General features: G+C 51.6%; 1 protein-coding gene across 3 annotated transcripts in view; it reads right to left on the bottom strand.

The window, feature by feature from the left end:
* Positions 1-420: 420 nt before the first annotated feature.
* PAOX (polyamine oxidase) overlaps positions 421-13,967 on the bottom strand; it is a 747,166-nt gene continuing 733,619 nt past the window's right edge. For all 3 annotated transcript variants that reach the window (XM_086921851.1, XM_086921853.1, XM_086921852.1), the window contains one exon: positions 421-1,168. In XM_086921851.1, the coding sequence (XP_086777977.1) occupies positions 1,019-1,168 (150 nt within the window). In that variant the 3' untranslated portion in view covers positions 421-1,018. The remainder of the gene's footprint in view (positions 1,169-13,967) is intronic.

Consider the following 13,967-nt stretch of genomic DNA (forward strand, 5'->3'; position numbering starts at 1 on the left):
TTTTAACATGGCAATTCTACCTCGTGTCGAAAATGTACTTGTTTAGACTCCAATTAAATACGTTAAAGTGTTTTTTCTTGTTCATTTTAAGTTTATGTTGAAAACGGGAAAAGTACAGGCTATGATTTTCCCAATATTCTACTGACCAGGGTATGACGATTCCTGTAAAATGCTGTCCAGGTAATAATTCAAAATCCGCTGGCGTCACAGATGCGGAATGTCTGCCCTTCCAGTACTCCCTTGCATTCTGGTCAGCCCCCGCCCCCTCCCCCTTCTCCCCCTCCTCCCCCCCCCCCCCCCCGTCCCCCCCAACGATGACGTCCTACTCCTATTACTCAGTCACTCTATATCGCAAAGCTAGCTCTTTAAGGCATTTCTGCAGACTTGGAATTTACACGGATTGAACACAAAAGCCAGGGACACAGAAAAGGCATATTTTATTATTTGGAGATGGCCAGAATGATGACACACAGACTGATCTATACACAAGTTGGTGGGCACATTAGACGGAATCGCTGAGTTTTGGAGCTTGGGAGAGGGCCAAGTTTTCCCAACGACTTTATTGCATTTCGGAGTGGTCTTTCTTCCCATTGCAAAAGTCGGCGTGCTACTTATCAACTGATAGAAACACTAAAAGTACAATTTAAAAAAAACATGGTCACTACAACTCAAGACAAGCAGCGGTTTGGACGAACGACAATGGAAAGTAGACTTGCAACTTAAAAGGAGTGCCCGCTTATGTGGCTCATTCCAGCATGGAGGCAGCTCTGGTAGCACTGTGAGATCACAGCCACCCACAGTTCTTTTTTATTCGGTCTTCAGTCGGCTGCACTTTGAAGAGTATTGATTTAGTTTGATGTTCCAGTCAGTAGTTGGAGCACTCATTAATTTGCGGAGTGCATGCCTGGTTGAGTCTTAGATCATGGCTTAGCTACAGTTTTGCCTTGGAGTTTCCGTCTATGCTCAGAAATATAGAGAATTGCCGCCTCTGGACTCTGTGTGCCTCGCCTCTCCTTTCCTACAGCTTTGGTCTATTACATTGCGGTTCCGACAAAGCATACAAGTGAATGAGTCGTTCTGCCTCTCTCCAGCCAGACTCCAGTGCTCCGTGGGTAGTAGAGTAAAATGTTCTGTGGGTGGCTTCACCGGCAAACAGAACCTGCAGAGGCTAGGAGCAGAAAAAAAAACAATTAGCATGCATTGTACTTAGAAGAACAATTTTTATATCCGGTAAGTAAAGCACAGATTAAACGGTTCCCTTAAAATATTGTTCAAGGAAGATAAAATGATGTATCCATAGTTGACATTGTGAAGTACTTCAAAGTGGCGTTAAGTAAAGCAACCCCCATATCAAACTACAACAAAACAATTCAAAGCAATCGAATCACTAGTGCACAAAAATACACCTTAGTAACAAATGTCTGTAAATACGTTTCTGCACTAAGTACAGGGAGAAAACTATTTAAATGAAATATCAAAAAAGAAAAGCTTGTTTAGTTTGGAGCGCCAACCAGCAGCGGCCCTTGCTGGTAAGAGCGGTGGGGGTGGGTGGTGGGGGGGTGTTGTACTTCGTGAGACGACCACGAGGACAAATTTAATAAATAATTATTTTTTACCTTGTGTTCGTCTCTCGAAACCCCCCTCCACCCGGCCCCACCGCCCTAGCGCTCTTACCTGCAGTGGCCGCGGCTGGTGCCAGCAGATGGAACAAGCACATCCCAAAATCGCTACAACAGCATAACAAATTACAAAATCAATAACCACCCCCGCTGACTTCGCGGTACACCACTCACATGGAAACTGTATGGGATGTTATAACTTCTACAAAATGACAAAAAACAATCATTGACAAAGCCAATAGGCTTTGCTTTTGAGACTACTGGCTCTGCCATTACCTTTGGTTCCTGATGTACATCACTTGCATTACCAACTTTGCAATGGTTTGTGGCCATGCTGTATAGCAGCCCAGCTACTCAGCAGCACTGCTAAAAATAATTACAATAAAAAAGGAGTATGCTGCATCCAGCGCTTGTATAATCAAAGGAGGGAGGAAGAAGCTCTGATCCATTCAGCTTCCTGTCATAGGTTAATGATCAAAAGGGGAATTGATCACTTGTATCTGTAATCCCAGGGTCAGGTGTGGTAACCAGCATTAAAACCCTCAGTCACGTGCAGGAGCGAGGGCGGTATATCCGCCTCTAATAAAGTGAAAGCATCTTCATTGGGTTTTATTATGAAATGCTTTTACCTCCACTTGGAGGGTGGACCGCTGGTTTTAGCAGTAGTGACGAGAAATGGGGGTAAAGGAGTGCAGTGAAAGTAGGAGAACGTGAGATAAAATTGCTTCGCTCTTCTTCCAAAACAAAACTTTATTCGGAAGGAGTGGCAGCAAGGTTAAAAACAAGTAGGTGCTACTATAGAAATGTTAGTTTTCCTTAGCACCATGCTGTGCTAGTGAAGGTCAAAGGTCGACATGTTTCAGCCCTGTGTTTTTGCCCAGGAAGGGTCGAGGGGCTTTCTTCAGGACCTACGAGAGGATATATGATGTTACAACGCGTACTTTTAGCACGCATACCATTACAACTGATTTTTTACAACGCAAGTCATGTTACAACGGATACCTTTACAACGCAAAACACTACAACGCAGATACTATTACAACGCATACCATTACAACGTAAGTATAGGTAAGTATATAATAATAATAAATAATTTTAAAATATAATGTAAATATTTATTAATGTATTATTTAATTTAATTATTTGTAATATATTTTTTAAATAAATTATTTAATTTAATTGTAATTTTAAACCCAACCCTAAAACCTAAAAATACCCCTGTACCCCAAAACCCAAACCCAACCCAAAAACCTAAAAATACCCCTGTACCCCAAAACCCAAACCCAGCCCTAAAACCTAAAAATACCCCTGTACCCCAAAACCCAAACCCAACCCTAAAACCTAAAAATACCCCTGTACCCCAAAACCCAAACCCAACCCTAAAACCTAAAAATACCCCTGTACCCCAAAAACCAAACCCAACCCTAAAACCTAAAACTACCCCAGTACCCCAAAACCCAAACGCAACCCTAAAACCTAAAAATACCCCTCTACCCCAAAACCCAAACCCAGCCCTAAAACCTAAAAATACCCCTGTACCCCAAAACCCAAACCCAACCCTAAAACCTAAAAATACCCCTGTACCCCAAAACCCAAACCCAACCCTAAAATCTAAAAATACCCCTGTACCCCCAAACCCAACCCTAAAACCTTAAAATACCCCTGTACCCCAAAACCCCAACCCTAAAACCTAAAAATACCCCTGTACCCCAAAACCCAAACCCAGCCCTAAAACCTAAAAATACCCCTGTACCCCACAACCCAAACCCAGCCCTAAAAAGTAAAAATACCCCTGTACCCCAAAACCCAAACCCAGCCCTAAAACCTAAAAATACCCCTGTACCCCCAAACCCAACCCTAAAACCTAAAAATACCCCTGTACCCCAAAACCCAAACCCAACCCTAAAACCTAAAAATACCCCTGTATCCCAAAAACCAAACCCAACCCTAAAACCTAAAACTACCCCTGTGCCCCAAAACCCAAACGCAACCCTAAAACCTAAAAATACCCCTGTACCTCAAAACTCAAACCCAACCCTAAAACCTAAAAATACCCCTGTACCCCAAAACCCAAACCCAACCCTAAAACCTAAAAATACCCCTGTACCCCAAAACCCAAACCCAACCCTAAAACCTAAAAAAAACCCTCTACCCCAAAACCCAAACCCAACCCTAAAAACTAAAAATACCCCTGTACCCCAAAACCCAAACCCAACCCTAAAACCTAAAAATACCCCTGTACCCCAAACCCAGCCCTAAAACCTAAAAATACCCCTGTACCCAAAACCCAAACCCAGCCCTAAAACCTAAAAATACCCCTGTACCCCAAAACTAGCCCTAAAACCTAAAAATACCCCTGTACACCAAAACCCAAACCCAGCCCTAAAACCTAAAAATACCCCTGTACCCCAAAACCCAAACCCAGCCCCAAAACCTAAAAATACCCCTGTACCCCAAAACCCAAACCCAGCCCTAAAACCTAAAAATACCCCTGTACCCCAAAACCCAAACCCAGCCCTAAAACCTAAAAATACCCCTGTACCCCAAAACCCAATGTTTAAAAAAAAAAGATAAACTTACCTATAATTATACTTACGATGTAATGGTATGCGTTGTAATAGTATGTGCGTTGTAGTGTAATGCGATGTGAAGGTATCCGTTGTAAAATGACCTGCGTTGTAATAGTATCCGTTGTAATGGTATGCGTTGTAAAAAATCTGTGGTAACAGTTACATACCCTACGAGAGAGTGTAGGGTCTCAAATACTGTAAGTGCCCTTGTAAAGGTGGTGTATTGACTCACCTTTCTTCTTGGTCACAGGTCAATAGTACCAGGGCTTATACATTAAAAAAAAAAGGTTCAGCCACGGCTGTGTAATAGCGCTTTTTAAGATTAGTTTTAGCAACACTGCAAAGCATGTGCACTGCTGTTAGGCATGGCTACAAAAAATTGCCAAAGCCAAAAAATATCATAGGTGAGCCCTCTTGGCTTTGCAAATGCTTGCTTTTAGGTTGAAGCCTACCAGGCAGCATAGTTGGCTTGTTTGTTAACAACATCTTAGGGACTCCCTGGGAATGTAATCTGCCCATTGTTTACCATTGGCTTTGTGTTTTGTAACACATTTGCTTGCTATCTATTTACTGCCTCTATTTGTTTTAGGCTGTCCCACTTGAGTTTGTCCCTTCCATGGCCCATACTTCATTTACTGTAGTCTTTCACCAGTACACGCTTTCTGTAAACAGGCCATGAAACCTTGTTCTTATCTTGTCACATTTGCTGTGCATTTAAAGACATAAGTCAAATGTCAGGCTCTATCTTCTGAGGGAGCTTGATGTTTACTTTTCTTTCTCTGACTTCAAAGTGGAAGGGTATATGTGACAATATAAGCTACTGGGGGTGTGCTAGAGGGCAGCTGTAGTATGCAATTTTTTTTCCGCACACATTTTTTAGGTCTCGCCTAGACGAAAGCAAAGGCGAAGCTTTTGCTGTCTATGCGAGACAACTTATGTTGCCACTTTTCTGGGAATATTGTGGACATCAGACTGTTACGAGCTTTTTCTGCTGTAGTCAGGCTGTCACGAGCTTCTCCTTTGGAGATTTGACCTCGTGAGCGCGCCTTGACTGCATCTAATGGGCCGTGTGCTTCCTTTAGTCAGTTTCACTTTGATGCCTGCACTTTCAAAGTGAAATGAAACAATGTGTCTGGTAGTTGTTCATGTGGAGTGCCTTCTGACCTCGTGAGCGCGCCTTGACTGCATCTAATGTGTGTGGTTTTTTTTTCAACTTGGCCCTGGCGCTTGCTTCAGTCAGTTTCACTTTTAAGGTGCAGGCATCAATGGGTCTGGTACTTGTTTTATTTCCATTTAATGCTCTTTGGAACAACAATTTTATATTACTTGTGTGTATTACCACTGGCCAGAATTTCAAAGACTTATATTCACGCAGGTGAAATAATACTATTGTGATTAGGGCCGATTTTTGGAGTCTGACCGTTCAGAGTGCAGAGTGGAGCTTCAGAGTGGAGCTTCAGAGTGGAGCTTCAGAGTGGAGCTTCAGAGTGGAGCTTCAGAGTGGAGCTTCAGAGTGGAGCTTCAGAGTGGAGCTTCAGGGTGGAGATTCAGAGTGGAGCTTCAGAGTGGAGCTTCAGAGTGCAGAGTGGAGCTTCAGAGTGGAGCTTCAGAGTGGAGCTTCAGAGTGCAGAGTAGAGCTTCAGAGTGGAGCTTCAGAGTGCAGAGTAGAGCTTCAGAGTGGAGCTTCAGAGTGCAGAGTAGAGCTTCAGAGTGGAGCTTCAGAGTGCAGAGTAGAGCTTCAGAGTAGAGCTTCAGAGTAGAGCTTCAGTGTGGAGCTTCAGAGTGGAGCTTCAGAGTAGAGCTTCAGAGTGGAGCTTCAGAGTGGAGCTTCAGAGTGCAGAGTGGAGCTTCAGAGTAGAGCTTCAGAGTGGAGCTTCAGAGTGCAGAGTGGAGCTTCAGAGTAGAGCTTCAGAGTGGAGCTTCAGAGTGCAGAGGGGAGCTTCAGAGTGGAGCTTCAGAGTGCAGAGGGGAGCTTCAGAGTAGAGCTTCAGAGTGGAGCTTCAGAGTGCAGAGTGGAGCTTCAGAGTAGAGCTTCAGAGTGGAGCTTCAGAGTGCAGAGTGGAGCTTCAGAGTGGAGTTTCAGAGTGCAGAGTGGAGCTTCAGAGTAGAGCTTCAGAGTGGAGCTTCAGAGTGCAGAGTGGAGCTTCAGAGTGGAGCTTCAGAGTGCAGAGGGGAGCTTCAGAGTGGAGCTTCAGAGTGCAGAGTGGAGCTTCAGAGTAGAGCTTCAGAGTGGAGCTTCAGAGTGCAGAGTGGAGCTTCAGAGTGGAGCTTCAGAGTGGAGCTTCAGAGTGGAGCTTCAGAGTGCAGAGTGGAGCTTCAGAGTGGAGCTTCAGAGTGCAGAGTGGAGCTTCAGAGTGGAGCTTCAGAGTGCAGAGTGGAGCTTCAGAGTGGAGCTTCAGAGTGCAGAGTGGAGCTTCAGAGTGGAGCTTCAGAGTGGAGCTTCAGAGTGGAGCTTCAGAGTGGAGCTTCAGAGTGGAGCTTCAGAGTGGAGCTTCAGAGTGGAGCTTCAGAGTGAGTGGAGCTTCAGAGTGGAGCTTCAGAGTGGAGCTTCAGAGTGGAGCTTCAGAGTGGAGCTTCAGAGTGGAGCTTCAGAGTGGATCTTCAGAGTGGAGCTTCAGAGTGGATCTTCAGAGTGCAGAGTGGAGCTTCAGAGTGGAGCTTCAGAGTGCAGAGTGGAGCTTCAGAGTGCAGATTCAGAGTGGAGCTTCAGAGTGCAGAGTGGAGCTTCAGAGTGCAGAGTGGAGCTTCAGAGTGCAGATTCAGAGTGGAGCTTCAGAGTGCAGAGTGGAGCTTCAGAGTGCAGAGTGGAGCTTCAGAGTGCAGATTCAGAGTGGAGCTTCAGAGTGCAGAGTGGAGCTTCAGAGTGGAGCTTCAGAGTGCAGAGTGGAGCTTCAGAGTGGAGCTTCAGAGTGGAGCTTCAGAGCGGAGCTTCAGAGTGCAGAGTGGAGCTTCAGAGTGGAGCTTCAGAGTGCAGCTTCAGAGTGGAGCTTCAGAGTGGAGCTTCAGAGTGGAGCTTCAGAGTGGAGCTTCAGAGCGGAGCTTCAGAGCGGAGCTTCAGAGTGGAGCTTCAGAGCGGAGCTTCAGAGCGGAGCTTCAGAGCGGAGCTTCAGAGCGGAGCTTCAGAGTGGAGCTTCAGAGCGGAGCTTCAGAGCGGAGCTTCAGAGTGGAGCTTCAGAGTGGAGCTTCAGAGTGGAGCTTCAGAGCGGAGCTTCAGAGTGCAGAGTGCAGAGTGGAGCTTCAGAGTGGAGCTTCAGAGTGGAGCTTCAGAGTGGAGCTTCAGAGTGGAGCTTCAGAGTGGAGCTTCAGAGTGGAGCTTCAGAGTGCAGAGTGGAGCTTCAGAGTGCAGATTCAGAGTGGAGCTTCAGAGTGCAGAGTGGAGCTTCAGAGTGCAGATTCAGAGTGGAGCTTCAGAGTGCAGAGTGGAGCTTCAGAGTGGAGCTTCAGAGTGGAGCTTCAGAGTGGAGCTTCAGAGTGGAGCTTCAGAGTGGAGCTTCAGAGTGGAGCTTCAGAGTGGAGCTTCAGAGTGCAGCTTCAGAGTGCAGCTTCAGAGTGCAGCTTCAGAGTGCAGCTTCAGAGTGGAGCTTCAGAGTGCAGAGTGGAGCTTCAGAGTGGAGCTTCAGAGTGGAGCTTCAGAGTGGAGCTTCAGAGTGGAGCTTCAGAGTGGAGCTTCAGAGTGGAGCTTCAGAGCGGAGCTTCAGAGTGCAGAGTGGAGCTTCAGAGTGGAGCTTCAGAGTGGAGCTTCAGAGTGGAGCTTCAGAGTGGAGCTTCAGAGTGGAGCTTCAGAGTGGAGCTTCAGAGTGGAGCTTCAGAGCGGAGCTTCAGAGTGCAGAGTGCAGAGTGGAGCTTCAGAGTGCAGAGTGCAGAGTGGAGCTTCAGAGTGGAGCTTCAGAGTGGAGCTTCAGAGTGGAGCTTCAGAGTGGAGCTTCAGAGTGGAGCTTGTTAGACGGACCGGGAGGGTCGGCCGAGGATAAGGGGAGAGGTCTCCGGGGAGAGCCGTCTCCAGCGATCGTACAGACAAGTAACTTCCCCCCCACAGACGGACACCACACAAGGTTAAAGTTCAACGAGACTTTATAGGCAATTCTTTAAGTTTACGATGGAATGGTACAAGGAGGTCTGGACTCAGGGGTCCCCTCGATTCTAGTCTCTGGTTTGGGAAAAGGGTAGCGGGACAGTCTTGTTACCAAAAAGATGAAAATAGCTCTCAATCCTCGAGCTCGGCGTTCTAGATGATCGGGCCGCGGCGGAGCCAGCAGGTCCCGAGATGGACGAAGGAAACGACGGTCCGCGGCGGAGCCTGCAGGTCCCGATGAAGATGATGGTTACAAACGGTCCGCGGCCACGCCAGCAGGTCCCGACGACGATGAAGGATATGAAGGTTACGAAGGTTGCGGCAGCACCAGCAGGCCAGACGATGGTGCACAAGACAGAGCTACGGCAGCGCCAGTAGTCCGTCAAGGATGAGTTCTTCTTTGCGTCTCTCGACTCCAAGATACAACTGCCTTCCTGCTCTGGAGCTGCCCCAGTTATAGGGCTGGTGTGCTTTGATGTCCGGACCCTCGCACTTGGAGGTCGGGAGGTCCGGGATGAGGGAGTCCAGACACCCAGCAGGGGGGTGGAGCCGGCGCCCGGGGAGGCGATGGGCGAGCGGCACTTGGCGGGGGAGAGCCATCGACACCTCTTTCTCCCATTGACTTGCCAAGTAGCCCGCTCACCTCCTGGGTGGATGGTGGTGCCGGGATGTATGAGGCCTGGCCAGGCCCAGGGTTGAGGTCGATCGGGGGCCAGGCGGCCTCGTGGTGGAGGGTCCAAGATGGCGCCCCAGGATGGGCGCGAGGGCCGGCAGTGGATCGGACCCACGAGGTTGACATGCTCGAGGGCAGGGGTCCCTGAGGGGACAGAGGACGTGCAATGGTGGTGTGTGGTACTTGTGGGCCTGGACTCGGGCCTGGTTGGGCCGGGGGAGAGCGGCCCTTCATGTGGCCTGTCCAACATGCGTCCCCCCCAGCTGAAGGCGGGGAGAGTTACCCATCCTCTTGGGGACTCTCCTCGTCGAGGCGGAAGAATCGGGACAGGCCATCCGCGTTGGCGTGATCTGGCCCAGGCCGGTGTTCAACTGTGAAGTCCATACCCTGCAGGGAGATGGACCAGCGTAGTAACTTCGGGTTTTCCCCCCGCATCTGCATCAGCCACTGCAGGGGTCGGTGGTCGGTCTGCACCCGGAAGTGGGTGCCAAAAAGGTAGGGCCGGAGTTTCTTGAGGGCCCAGACTACAGCGAAGGCCTCCCTCTCTATGGTGCTCCAGCGTTGTTCCCGTGGTAGGAGTCGCCGGCTGATGAAGGCCACCGGTTGATCAAGGCCTTCGGCGTTCACTTGAGACAGGACTGCCCCAATGCCATGGTCGGAGGCATCCGTCTGGACGACGAACTCCCGGCTGTAGTCGGGGGCCTGGAGCACAGGGGCGGAACACATGGCGGCTTTCAATTGTTCAAATGCAGCTTGACACTCGGGGGTCCAGTTGACTTTCTTGGGCTGATTCTTTGACGTGAGTTCTGTGAGGGGCCCCACCATCGTACCATAGTCTTTCACGAACCTTCGGTAATAGCCCGTGAGGCCCAGGAAGGCTCGTACTTCGGTCTGGGTGATGGGGGGCTGCCAGGATTGGATGGCGGCAATTTTTAGCTGCAGAGGGGCCACCAGGCCGCTTCCCACCTGGTGCCCGAGGTAGGTTACAGACCCTTGCCCAATTTGACACTTGCTGGCCTTGATCGTGAGGCCAGCTCGCTGAAGGGCTTGCAGCACTGCTCGGAGGTGGTGGAGGTGTTCGGACCAATGATGGCTGTATACAGCGATGTCGTCTAGGTAGGCGGCGCTGAATTCTTCGAGCCCCGCCAGGACCTGATTGACGAGCCGTTGGAATGTTGCTGGGGCATTCTTCATGCCGAAGGGCATGACTGTGAAATGGTAATGGCCATCGGGGGTGGAAAAGGCAGAGCGTTCTTGCGCCCGGGGTGTGAGGCCGATTTGCCAGTAGCCCGCCGTCAGGTCGAAGATACTGAGGTAGCGGGCAGCTCCCATGCGGTCGATTAGTTCATCTGCCCGGGGGATGGGATGTGCGTCTGTTCTGGTGACCGCATTCAAGCCCCGGTAGTCAACGCAGAACCGGAGTTCTGGTGTGGTGCCGGGGGCAGCTGCTTTGGGGACCAGTACTACAGGGCTGGCCCAGGGGCTGTCTGAGGGCTCGATGACCCCGAGCGCGAGCATCTTGGCTACTTCTTCCTGGATGCAGGCCCGTACCCGATCTGGCACGCGGTAGGCCCGGTGGCGGATAGGGGGGCTGTCCCCCGTGTCCACATCGTGCACACACCAGAAAGTGACACCTGGGGTGAGGGAGAACAGGCTGGCGAACTGTGACAGGAGGACTCGACACTCCTGGTGTTGCTCTCTGGTGAGGGCCTCCGAGAGTCGGACCCCATCCACGGAGCCGTCTTGCTCCCGAGTCCGTAGGAGGTCAGGGAGGGGCTCGGAGTCTTCTTCAGCCCCATTGTCTGTGGCCATCAGGAGGCTGAGTTCTGTACGCACAAAGTGGGGCTTCAGTCTGTTAGCGTGGAGGACCCGGAGGGGGTTCCGGGGCGATTCCATGTCGATGAGATAGGTGGCAGGGCCCTTGCGCTCGACTACTTTGAAGGGCCCCGTCCATTTGTCTTGCAGGGCGCATGGCTCGGTGGGGGACATCACCCATACCTGTTGGCCAGGTTCAAATTCAATGGAAGAGGCATTCCGGTCATACCACTTTTTCATGTCCTCTTGGCTGGCCTCTAGGTTAGCTTTCGCCAGCTCCCTGAACCGCCGGGTCTGGTTGCGGAGGGTTAGGAGGTACCGGAAGACATCTGGAGGGTTCTTTAGCGGGGGCATCTCCCAGCCTTCTTTGACTAGGCTGAGTGGTCCCCGCACTGGGTGTCCATATAGCAGTTCAAACGGGCTGAAGCCCAGGGATTTCTGAGGGACCTCCCGATAGGCGAAGAGGAGGCACGGCAGCAGCACATCCCACTGGCGACGGAGGGGTTCTTCCAACCCCCGATCATCCCTTTTAGCGTGCGGTTGAACCGCTCAACGAGTCCGTTCCCTTGAGGGTGATAGGGGGTCGTGAATCTGTAGGTAACCCCGCACGGTTGCCAGAGGGATTTCATATATTTAGAAATAAAGTTCGTGCCTCTGTCGCTGACGACTTCTCGGGGGAAGCCCACCCGGGAGAAGATCCCCATCAGAGCCCGGCCGACTACCGGGGCTGTCACGGTCCGCAGGGGAACAGCCTCAGGGTAGCGGGTGGCGTGGTCCACTAGCACCAAGATGAATCGATGGCCTTGTTTTGTACGCGGGTCCAGGGGTCCCACGATGTCTATCCCGACCCTCTCGAACGGGGTGGTGACCACGGGAAAAGGTTGCAGGGGGGCCTTTAGTTTGCGGCCGCTCTTTCCACTGGCTTGGCACGTGGGGCAAGATCGGCAATGCTGGTGTACATCGTTTCTCATTTTGGGCCAGAAGAAGTGGGTCACTAGGCGACTGTAGGTTTTATCTTGTCCCAGGTGTCCTGCTAGGGGGACATCGTGGGCCAGGTTTAGCAGAAAGTCTCTAAAACGGAGCGGCACCACTAGTACTCGGCTGGCCCCCAGCTCTGCGATTCTTTGCTCACTGTACAGCAGATCATTGTCCCAGTAGACCCAGTGAGTTCCGGAGGTATCCCCTGCGCTTTGGGCGAGCGCTTGCTGGCGGAGTCCCTCGAGGGAGGGACAGGTCTTCTGTTCCTGGCGAAATTGTTCTTGCGTGGGCCCCCCCTCTTGAGGCCACTGGTCGAGGTTAGCGAGGTCGGAAGGTTGAGCTGGTTCGGGGGGGGACGTCATGGTCGGTGGTTTCGGCTGGGGCGACCGGAGGCGGTGGCGCCGGCCATTCGGGTTCTTCTGGGCGGTGGTTGGCACGGGCGGCCATGGACCGGGTGGTGACGCACGCCCAGTCTGGGACGCCTAACATCCCCAGGTGTTCTCTTCGTTCTACGGCTGCCCACGGAGAGCTTTCAAGGTCATTCCCCAGGAGTCAGTCTACGGGGGCATCGTCTCGGACCGTTACCTTCAACATGCCGGAGACCCCTCCCCATTCGAAAGGGACGCAGGCCATCCGACACAGACTTTCTGAGTTATCGGCTGAACGTACCGGGCAGAGAATGTTCGGTAGATACTGTTCTGGGGTCACCAGGTGACAGCGGACGGCTGTTACACTGGCCCCGGTGTCACGAAGGGCTTCGGCCCGGCGTCCATTGATGCTCACCCATTGGCTGTACTTCTGGGTGTTAGCGGGTAGGGGGACCCGCGGGACCATGTCTTTCCCCCCTAAGCAGGCTAGAGCCATGGCGGCTGGCTCCCATTCTTGATGCTCTTGTTCATATTCCTCTTGTTCCTCTGTGATCTGTTCCTCCCCTAGAGCAGCAGCGGCTACTTGGCGGGGTCTTGGGCTCTGGTACTGGGGGCAGTTTGGGTCGTTCGCATAGTGGCCGACTCGTCGGCATCGATGGCACGTAACATTGGCTCGGTAACCCGGTCGCGCCGGGGTGCTGCCCCGGTTGGCCGGGGGGGTGGTGCTGGTAGCGGGGGCGACCGGGGCGTTGTCTCTTCCTCGTCCTTGGCCCCCTCCTCCCCCTCGGGGACGGTGCTGACCATTGTTGTTCCGGTTCTGTTCGTAGGACCCATTCCGGCCCACTCTGGTGATCTCCCACCGGTCAGCTTCGACTGCGAGCTGCCGGGGATCCGTTAACTTGCTGTCGAGGAGGTGCTGGCGGAGTTCAATGAAGCAATTGTTCGACAGATGCTCCCATACCATAAGATTAAACAGTTGTTCGTAGGTTGTGACGTTGCTTCCTTTGATCCAGCCCTCGAAGGCTCGGCTAAAGTAGTTTACATAGTTCACCCAAGTTGTACCCGGGATGCGGGTGCAGTCTCGGAACCTCTGACGGTACATTTCGGGTGTGAGGCCATAGCGGGTGAGGAGTGCAGCTTTCATATGGTCATAGGAGGTCATCTGGTGGTCCGGGAGCTGTAGCAGGGCATTGCGGCCCTCATTGAGGAATCTCCCCCATAGACCGGCTCCCCAATCGCTTCTATCGATCCGGTGTGCAGTCATAGCGATTTCATAGGCCTTAAACCATTGCTGGATGTCGTCCTCTCGGAAGTATTCTCGAACGACATCCTTGGGGATGTGTACCTTTTTCTCTGTTGCCCCTGGGGAGTGGGGTTGCTCGGGCACCCCTACTCCTTTATTCTGCTTGCGTAGGTCGATCTCAGCTAGGTTCCGCTCGTGTTCGTACGCTAGTTTCTTTTCCTCGAGCTCCCTTTGTCTCTGTTTCTCCTCTCTTTCTTCTCGGAGACGCAGGTGCTCTAAGTTGATTTTCTGTTCGGCCAACTTAAGCTCAACGTCCATTTTGAGTCGGGCCATTTCCAGCTCGTGTAGTCGGGTTTTTTCTCTTTCCTGGATCTCGTCTTGCGAGAGACCCGCTCTTCGCTCTTCAGGGGCCGTGGTGGTTTTTGCTGCGGTGCTTTGATCGGGGGTTCCGGCGGCCCCGGTTTCTGCCCAAGACTCTAGGGCATGCTTAAAATCGTCTTTGGTACTTAGTCCGGTGGTAGCGATACCTAGTTCGATGCAGAATTGTTTTAGTTCACGATGGCTGTACTCATCCAATTTCTCCATCTGGAACTTCTCGGTTGATCCGCTTTCTTTAGTTGTCATTGTGA

The sequence above is a fragment of the Lissotriton vulgaris genome, chromosome 5 (genome assembly GCF_964263255.1).
Source record: "Lissotriton vulgaris chromosome 5, aLisVul1.2, whole genome shotgun sequence".
NCBI classification, from domain to species: Eukaryota; Metazoa; Chordata; class Amphibia; order Caudata; family Salamandridae; genus Lissotriton; species Lissotriton vulgaris.